This window comes from Platalea leucorodia (assembly GCF_965183815.1).
Source record: "Platalea leucorodia genome assembly, chromosome: 11".
Classification (NCBI taxonomy): domain Eukaryota; kingdom Metazoa; phylum Chordata; class Aves; order Pelecaniformes; family Threskiornithidae; genus Platalea; species Platalea leucorodia.
The window spans coordinates 872,122-881,920 of record NC_138833.1 but is presented as its reverse complement, the minus strand read 5'-3'; the positions used below and the strand labels follow the sequence as shown (position 1 = coordinate 881,920).

Genomic DNA, 9,799 nt, shown 5'->3' with positions numbered 1-9,799 from the left:
TATAAGACTGCAAGGGAGAGAAAGGAAAAAGCTCCCCAAGCACCAAGAGCTTCCCAGCCATATGTGCGTAAAAATTTCTTCCCGTGCCACGTGACGGAGGACGAGGCACAGACCCATTACACAATAATAAAAATATGCCTCCGGCAACATCGAGCCAAAACCCGGAGCTGCTGCAGGAAGCTAGCAATCCGCACAAAAAGGAGTAAAACGTTAATAAAAGACCGAAGTCAACATTGCACGCCCCTCAGAAGGAGGCTGCTGCGGCAGGACGGGGCTTGGGCTCTGCGCGTGACAACGATCTGCAGCAAAACATCTGCTTAAAATCGTGCAGGTTTCCAGCGCCTGTCAAGATCTCACTGAAGAGATTAGTCTTGGTGAGTAGATTCACTCTTCCTTTTTTATTTTGCCTCCCTCCTCTTAACCTTAACTTCAAAAACTTACCAAATAAGGTCTAAATCAGTGAGCACTCAGGTTTCCAATGCCTGCACAGGAATCCGTAAAGGCAACAGTCGCCCGTTAAAAGAAATACTCCAGGAAGGAAGCAGTCCTCAGAATTTTGCTGGGAGCACCCGCCTCGTCCAGCCGAAACTGCAGCCTCTCCCTTCGCTCTGGTATCAATCGGCAGCTCCTGTAACGGGGCTTTAGCTCAGGGCTGGGAAAAGTTTGCCACAGGCATCCCTGGCTGCCCAAAGCTGAGACGGTGATGCAGGTTCAGGCACAGAAGATGCATCGCTCTCCTTTATCTCCTTTGACATTGCTTTGCGCAACAGCAGATAACAGATCAAACTCATATCTGGTATAACTACTTCACTGGCTTATATCAGAAATTAAATACACCCACTTCAGCTGCTGTCACCAGCGGCACACCTTATTTTATCTCAATCAGCCCTGCACACCCAAGGGCTCCTTGTGCTTCCACCGCAGGGATGCCACAGGGCAACCATGAGAGCTGAGAACTGAGCTCATGGGGATAACGACTATTTTGAAGACTAATTAAGACGCCTTGAGGTACGCTGAGAAATTGTGAAGCAGGAAGATGGTTGTTTTGTTTAAGAAAGCCTCGAGTATTGAAAGGAAACGGAGCAGAAAGCACAGTCGCTTGTTCGCTGCTGGGTCCCCTCTCAGGCTGTCAGAGCTCCCCGCTCCCTCCGAGCAGCGCTTCTCCCCAGACTCTCTCCTCTTCTCTCCCCCCGACGCTTTTCCTCCCCGTGGGCAGCCACGCGCCACCACCGCATGGCACAGGGTGGCTTCCCTGGCCAAAAGTCACCGTCCGGCCACTGCACGTGCCACCAAAACAGGGAATTTCCCTCTGATGGGATTTCAGCCCAGCTGCTCTGTAAATGCCAGAAAGTACAACTGATCCTTCGCACCTGGGGCTCACTCTCACAGGCAGAATCTCTTCTTACAGAAACACCTTTTTAATGCATATAGATCTATAGAATTGGTCTGGCTCCTAAACTGTGAAGTTGCTCAGGAAGCTCACCTGCAGCAGGGCTGGGATGAGGGTGGTCGCACAGGGGCTTGCAGGAGCCACGCGGAGCAGGGACGCTGTGGCAGCCAAACCTATAGGGGAGACACGGCACGGGATGTGTCCCCCAGGCTCCTGCCTGCAAGGCCTCTCCAGCAGCAGCAAGCCCATCCCACGCTGCAGCAGCCAGCAGAAATGGGAGCTGCAGGTCGGGACTGGGGGCTGCAAGGAGCCCTGTGGGGACACAGCTCCTAGGGACGGAGGCTCTCAGGTGACAGAGTGATGCACTGGACGCGACAAGGAGCATGCACAGAAAAGCTATGAGAGCATGGGTTTGCAGTCCCCCTGCACAGACGCTCCATGTGCTACAGAAGCTCATGGGACGCTCAGGCTTCACCATGGAGGGGTCAAGTTCAAATCCTGCTGAGTGTACAAGCATCTGCTTCAAACAGGCTGGTTAGGGCAGCTGGGGAGCCAGGCAGCCCACCCATGCCCAGCATTTCTCGATCCCAAGGAAAGCTAAGCCCCAGTCTCGCCCCCAGGCCCCTGCTGCAGGGAGAGCCATGGCCCGGGGCAGCCTCTGCCCAGGGCCTGAGCTCCAGCGGGAAGAGAAGGACCCACCAAAGCAACGAGCCACGACAACGAAACCTCCTAAACCAGAAAGGGGGTGTCACATAAGGGCCATGGGGCAGAGCCAGAACATCCCACTTCAGACACATGCTTGCTCCGAGTCATTCATTACATTTTATTAGGTAATTATAGTGAAGGCCCCTAAACATGTGGCTTGTTAGGAAGAGAGAAGCCAGTAAGCGCTCAGCTCTGCACGTACCATGCTTGCAAATTAGACATTCTGTCTTTATTTGCCCTGAGGTATTTTCTATAAAGGTGTGTTCCAGCTCTAAGATTCAAGAGTGAATGTTTTCCAAAATCGTCCCCTTCCTAGTTTGCTTGCTGACAAGTATTCCCCCAAATTACCCAGGGGGGATCCACAGCACAGTTTTACAGACTACCCTGATGCCAGGGAATGCCCTGGACCCACAGCAGCAATTTCCATCGATTCCAGTGAAGGACTCGGGGAATCACTGTCTCTCAAACCCAGCTGATGGGCACCTGTCACATCACCTGTCTGAGCCTCATCCTTCCACCTCAGCGCCCAGACATTTGCAGCACATTTTGGAGCCTCTCTCCTCTCTCTCTGGGTGGAGGTTTGACCAGCTACGATCAGAACATGAGGTCTCAGCCAGAGCCAACCCAGCATCTGGGAGCTCAAAGGGTCTTTCCTCCAAGACCCTCTACCTCAGAGCAACTCAGTGCCGCCCTTGTCCATCACGTGCCCACCACAAGTCGCACCATCTCCTGAGCCCGAGAGTTTGGTCTTCTTCAACCGAGCAACCTAGAAAACACCATTGCTGCTAAATATTTCAGAAGACATCATTTCAGAGCGACTCAATGAATGGATAGGACATTTTTAAGTATTGGGAAGAAAAGCATTTCTGCGTGCATGAGATCTTGCCCATCACCAACATTCTGTCACCAAGGAAGAGGCACTCCACACGTGAAGGGCCGGAGCACCTCTGCTCTGGCCCAAGCTCGGCACCAACGCACTTGATAACCTCAAGCAAGTCCTGGTGCTGCCCCAGGCTCTGCTGGGGAGAAGCTGGGGCAGGGCAGCCCTAAGGCGCGGCCAGCCATGCCTACGCTGCGGACACCCGAGCTAGCTTGTTAAGTGAAGCTGGTCCTCTTTCTTTTCCTGTGCTGAAATCAGGGCCCAATACCAGCGCGCTCTCCTGGGGTGCTGAGGCGCTGAACACCTGCATTTCAGTGGCAGGTACAAACTGCAGCCATCACCCGGTCAGACAACACAGGATCTCCTCTCCTCCCTCAGCAGTCCTCCACCACCAGTCAGCTCTCGTAACCCCCTGGGCACGGCGCACACTCCCACACAATAGGCATCGGTCACGGCCAAAAAGTCTCCAAAACCCTATTAACAAAGACATTAAAATGTCATTAGAAAAGTAAGACCTCAGCTGAAACCATGCTGCACGGCCTCCAGTGCCAGGCCTGCCGCCCATACTGCAGAGAGGAAAGATGCTGATCTGTTTCCAATTTGCTTTTTGGAGCTCATCATACGTTCTACATCGAGGAGCAATTTTCCTTTTAAGGTGGAACAGCACGAGGTTGTTTTCTTTCAAAGAGATTTCTTTAAGAGGTTATTTATAGATCCTCTTGTGAACGCGGCTGTGCTTTGCATCCCACACGCACTGCTGAGATGTGGGATGAAATGTTCTTGTGGAGCTGTTAATTAACACCGGCTCGGGAGCTGCACCAGAGCATGGCTCCAGGTAGTTGAATATTCCCTGTCTATCCAAGTATCGGTACTACAAACCTCCCAGCCTCAGGGTGTTTTGTTTGCCACTTTTTATCCCATCAGGCCAACTAGCTGGGTTGTCTGAAGGTAATAGAAGTACTTATTGTAAAAAAAATTTAAGAGAAGGAGCTGCCCTCCTGCCCTGCACTCCCTCTTGCCCGTTTCTTCTCTACATGAAGCAGTTCCAGCTTTTTTCCAGGCTCTGCTCCACCATGACATTTTTCCTTGCCACAACTTATTAGTGTCATCCACCTCCAGACGCCTCTCACTTCTCTTCTGCCCCATTTGAGGTGGTTACTGGGAAGCAGGGATGTAGCTTTTCTTGGCATCTCCGCACTCCACGGGCATTTTAACATTTTGTTTACCTTTCCGTGAACCAAAAAGCCTTTATTCAACCATTCATGTTAATACTGGTTGGTGATTTCCATCTCACAAGGCCATTAAACCGACACCTTTCACCAGCAGCAAATAAACTTAGGTGTAAGAAAAGCAAAAGAGAGCTGAGGAACAAAATGGCTTAGCAGCTGGATCCAGCCTGGAGACCTGTTTTGCATTTCCCACTCCTCTGCATGTTCTTAATTATACATATCGCAGAGCTGGGGGGCTCCCACTCAGCATTAATATGTAGCATATTGCTCGCTGGATTCGGAGCACGTGATATCAATTTCCACCCCCTTTGAGAGCCAATACCAGCATGAGAGTGCTAAGGCCAACATGAAATTTATACAAAACGTTAAGCATCTTATTTCCAGTGCAGGAGTTAAACATAGCACTACTGGGGAGATGCTAAAGCCTCCCAGTATTTGACTTAATGCCAAGCAGGACCTTGCCTGACCAAAAGGCTGCTGACAGATTGAAAAGTCTGGGATATCCCAGCTCATCTTCTATTGCATCAGTGTTTAACTAAAAATTTGCCTCAGCACCAAAGCTTGAAGAAATATGTGAAAGGCAGCTTGCTTGCTTTTCAGTCCTCACTTATATTCTGCATTTCGTTAGCAGGACTTCAGGATGTGATAAGAAACCCCATGCAAACAGATGATTCTTGTAAAATATTTAACCCCCTACCGTCAGAAGTGGCTGTAATAATGGAAAAGACTGAATTTCATAGGAGTCTTTTCTATCAAATAAGAGTGTGCACCTCTTAGCCTGGGGGTAGGAGTTGTATCAAACTGATACATGCCTAATACCTTTAAAAAAAAAAATCCTTTGGCTTAGCTTTTTCTCTCCTAATCAAAGAGCTACTGAGCAAACAGTGAACCAGCCACAGATTTGTACGGGGCAGTTCTAGGCTTCGTGTCTCATTTCTCCAAGGGCTAGTCTAGCTACAGAAGCTGAAGGAAAGAAATTGGGGCAGGGAATGCCTTTCATCCCCGCACCAGCTTGTTTCCGTATTCATACAACTGGAAAAGAGCCCGACTCCATCAGTGTCTCCCCCCAGCCCATGGTCAGTGCCCACCAGGGAGCACCAGCCCTGCTGGGGAGCTGGTGGCCATGGCTATGACCTCCCTCACCGGCAGACAAAGGGAGCAAACAATCCTCAGCCCAGGCATGGGGAGGCCTTCTGTTCTGGGGAGGGGATGGCAGGAGCACCTTTACCCATGGGTAGTCAGAAATTGGTACCGCAGGGGAAGTTATCTTTTTTAGTATATCTGTAACTGTGGGTAGAACCCAAATTCTGTTTTAAATGCTTCTAACATCCAGAGTCTCAGGTGGGTCATGCATGAAGATGGGTTCTTGTCAATCAGCCTGATTTTGAGCATCTTCTCTAAGCTGCTGATGCATCTGAGCACTATTTCAAGATGCAGTGGAGTTACTCAGGAGTTGCACATGGAACATAGTATTTGCAAACAGCTCCATGTGCAGACATCCAGAGGGATATTTTACTGTATAATAACTGCTCTGTATCATGAGCAGGTTCATGGGAATAGCTTTATTCCAGAAATTATTCTCTATCACTATGTCTCCATCCAGCAGTGGAGTGAGACAAGCCCAGGAGGCTCAGCCTCCCCCTGTGAATGAAGGCAGAACCTGGAATGCTCCAAAAAACCACCTTGGTGTTTGCTATAAACCAATGGGCTTACTTTACAGAGCCAGGAGACAAACAACAGCCCAGGTTTTAACAGTTACCTTTCTTTCCAAGGTGAATGTTAGTAACAAACAAAGACTGAGCTACTGCGCCCACAGAGAGGCAGGTCAGCACAGCCGGAGGTTAGAAAACTACCGGCGGAGGCTGCGGCGGGGCCGGTCACGGCTGCAGGGGCAGCTGCACCCTGACACTGAGCCAGAGGCTTGGTAGGGGATTCGGCTGCAGGTCGCGCAGGGCCGTGCAGCCAAGCTGCGATGAGGAATGAGGCCTCCTCAGCTAGCTAAGAGGCTCAATTCATACTGTCAGGCAAAACGCAGTAAGGACTGCCTTGGCCTAAAGCCTCCGCAAGCCCATCTTCTGAATTCAGCCCTGCATCGCACGATGGGTTTTGTGCTTGGTAAGGGACCCCAGTGACCCAGCCGCAGGGTGGTTTACACCAAAACCCTTTCCCCTTCCTCCACACCACTAGTCCCGAGCAGCTGCTTTCTGCACCCCTCTGGCATCGCTACTTGTGTTTTGAGGGGAAAGGAGGCCCAGGGAACAAATCAAAATGAGGGATGGCCACGGATACAGACTCAGAGAAGACCAAGTTTGAAAAAAAATATTGGTCAGACCTGAAAACTCCATGAGCCAAATCCTTGCATTCATGTCACACCAAAACAAACAGCTCCTCCACCCTGCCAAAAAAAGCCCCATTATCTCCCATTTCCATGCAAGTCTCTACAACACACCGTCCCAGTGGAGGGGACACTGCCGTGCCCACACATGCTGGCTACCACGCGTAACAGCCACGTCCCATCTCCTTTTTACAGGCTGCGCCATGATCTCCGCTGTCCTCCTCCTCTGGACTGTGCCCTGTGTGGCAAACCACATCCTCGGGGGCTTTGCCAAGGGAGTGCTGCAGGAAGGTCCCCAGCTGGCGTGCAGCCTGCCGGGGCCCCCCGGGCCCCCCGGCCCCCCTGGCGCACCCGGGGCTCCGGGGACGGTTGGCAGGATGGGCTTCCCGGGCAAAGATGGCAAGGATGGCAAGGACGGGGATAAAGGCGAGCACGGCGATGAAGGTAAGAAAAAAGTGCTTCTTAACACAACAAGGGTAAAATGCAAAAGCAATAGCGCAACGGCCCAGTTAACAGCAACCTGTCACCCCAAATCTGAGCCCCAGGACAGACAACATCTCATAGGAAACTCTTCTAGAAATTCCACTCTCCGCCCTCCAACATCTCACATTTGTCAGTTCCTGCCGGGGGGGTCAGACTCACATTATTTGCTCATAGCATCTTAATGCTGCACGCAATTCCTATTGGCATCATTTTGTTATGAAGTGAGATTTTCCCTGTTCTGATCTAGGCTCTCCAGATGGGACAAAGTGCTGCCTCCGACTCCTGCTCTCAAGCGAAACAAAGTCAGCGGGAAAAAGGAAGCACTTGCTCCCTGGAGCGCTCTAGCTGGGTGACAAGCACTGCTCTGACCATGCTCAATCTAAATCAAAGCAAACAACAACCCTTCTTTAATCCTGAGATGGGGCTCTCTTAGACCCAGCCTCACAGTCAGTAAGCATCAGGACCAGCTATGGTGAGAAAACAGTGATTTCCCGTTGCCACACTAGAGTGCACTCCTGATTCAGCGAACACCAGCATGCCAAAGCTGCATCTTATTCTCTTCTCCTACCCTCAAAACGGGGAATCTGGAGAACAGATTTCCACCCACAGCTGCATTTAAATCTAGTCTTGCTACAGCAGGTCAAGAGATAGGGTATAAATCCTCGTGAACTTGTCTTATATCAGACACCACTGCAATCAGCACTAATCAGCAGTTTCAGCATCACTGTGACAGCTCAACTCGCTGCCCGTCTCAAGGCAGTCCCTGCACTGGGTGCCTTCTGGTTCATGACCGGATCATCCCCCAGCTAGGCTGGGCTTTTCTACACCTAGATTTTTTTATTTTTTTTTAAAACAACAGTTTCATGTTAAATGTAAAAAGAGAGAGAGAGAGAGGAGATTAAGAGCACTCCATCTGCTCAAAGCTAGGCTCCAAGAGCTGCAAAAACCTGTCCCACTCCTGAAAAACCCAAACATTTAAAGCTTGTTCTTGGCTAGCTTTATAATTAATTACTCCCTTTTCTCAAGTGAGCCAGATAACTGAACCAGCCTTTTGGTCCTTAAAAGGGACAGACTGTCCTGCTCCCAAGTCCCATTGTTATCATGCCAGCTACCTACTTAACATGGTCGGTCAGTCCTGGCAGATGTCCAGCCCCAGGTGGTATTTCATCAGGATTCTCACCAGCAAGGTTTTCCTCCTAAATGAAAATATACCACTGCAATGATACAACCCCCTTCCACTTGCCATATCATCTTTTTCACTGAAAAGTTTACAAGGTTATTTGTCTTCTAGGTCCACAAGGCAGAACAGGAAACCCTGGCAAGCCAGGACCAAAAGGGAAAGCAGGAGCTATTGGCAAGGCAGGCCCACGAGGGCCCAAGGGTTTAAAGGGCAATCCTGGAAAAAATGGGGCACCGGGAAAGAAAGGGCCCAAAGGGAACAAGGGCGAGACCGGGATGCCAGGACCCTGCACCTGTAATGCCAACAAAGCCAAATCTGCCTTCTCTGTGGCAGTCTCAAAGAGCTACCCAAGGGAAAGGCTGCCCATCAAATTTGACAGGATCCTGATGAACGAGGGAGGACATTACAATACTTCCAGTGGGAAATTTATATGCAGCATCCCAGGTATTTACTACTTCACTTACGATATCACTTTGGCCAACAAACATTTGGCCATTGGCTTGGTCCACAACGGGCAGTACCGAATCAAGACTTTTGATGCCAACACTGGGAACCATGACGTTGCCTCTGGATCAACCATCCTCTCTCTGAAGCAGGAGGATGAGGTATGGCTGCAGATCTTCTACTCGGAACAAAATGGGCTCTTTTATGATCCCTACTGGACAGACAGCTTATTTACTGGCTTCCTGATATATCCTGATCAAGATTATCTCAATGAAATATAGGATGAGAAACTAGCCTGTGCAGAAAAATAGGAAATGCATGAGACCTCAGTCCAGCAAAGTGTAGCCTGTACATGGACATGTGTGGGATTATCATACAATTCCACATTTTTGGCACTAACAGCCTGTGTTGGCTATTTAAATATTTACTTGATGTCATCAGCTAGTCCACAGAGTACCAGGACCAGTAGGACTCACCTTTAAGCAGTCTCATGAATCTCTAAATCTCGAAGCCACCCATTACATTTTCCATGATGATTCCAACACACCATGGACACGTAACTCAAATACTGGCGCAGAATGCTTTGATTATTATATTATTATTATAAAGCATAGAGACCAACGATCGTTTCCTGAAAGCTGAGCTCAGAAGTGCCGTTGATGCTGGAGACTGTACCGCTGTGCCTCCTCCCCCTACACCCCACAACAGGAATAATCCTTGCTAATACAGAGTTACACCTTACCAGCTTACAAGAGTCAGGAAGTTGTCAGCTAAAGCTATAAAAGTAAGAGTAGCTCTCAGCCTCATCAAAACAGTACTAATAAGCAAAGGCATCTGGTCTAAATGGGAGATGACACAAAAGAGATCTCATTTTTAAGGTTAAAGGTAAGACTCCTTGTAAGACACGAGCTGTTGCACTGAGCATCACTGGTGTTTCTCAGATTTCAGCCTCGATATACCAGCACTGGAGTCCTGCATCTGGTTTCAGACAAGCTTTGGTAAGCTGTGACCCGAGCCTAAACTGGATTGTGCAAGCCAAATACCTGTGGGCCTCCACGCTGTGGTGGAGGGTCAACTTTGCAGATAAGACGCAACTGTCAAAGACAGCATGAAACTTCAGTCCAGAAACAGATTATTAATAACCCCCTTCCTT

The 9,799-nt window shown here is 49.7% G+C and overlaps 1 protein-coding gene across 1 annotated transcript; it reads left to right on the top strand.

Annotated features, from left to right (window-relative positions):
* Window positions 1-307: 307 nt before the first annotated feature.
* On the top strand, window positions 308-8,978 carry C1QTNF2 (C1q and TNF related 2). Its single transcript, XM_082323872.1, has 3 exons — window positions 308-374; window positions 6,735-6,983; window positions 8,314-8,978. Exons 2-3 carry the CDS (start codon window positions 6,743-6,745, stop codon window positions 8,925-8,927), a joined length of 855 nt encoding a protein of 284 aa, XP_082179998.1. The 5' UTR covers window positions 308-374; window positions 6,735-6,742; the 3' UTR covers window positions 8,928-8,978.
* The last annotated feature ends 821 nt before the right edge of the window (window positions 8,979-9,799 follow it).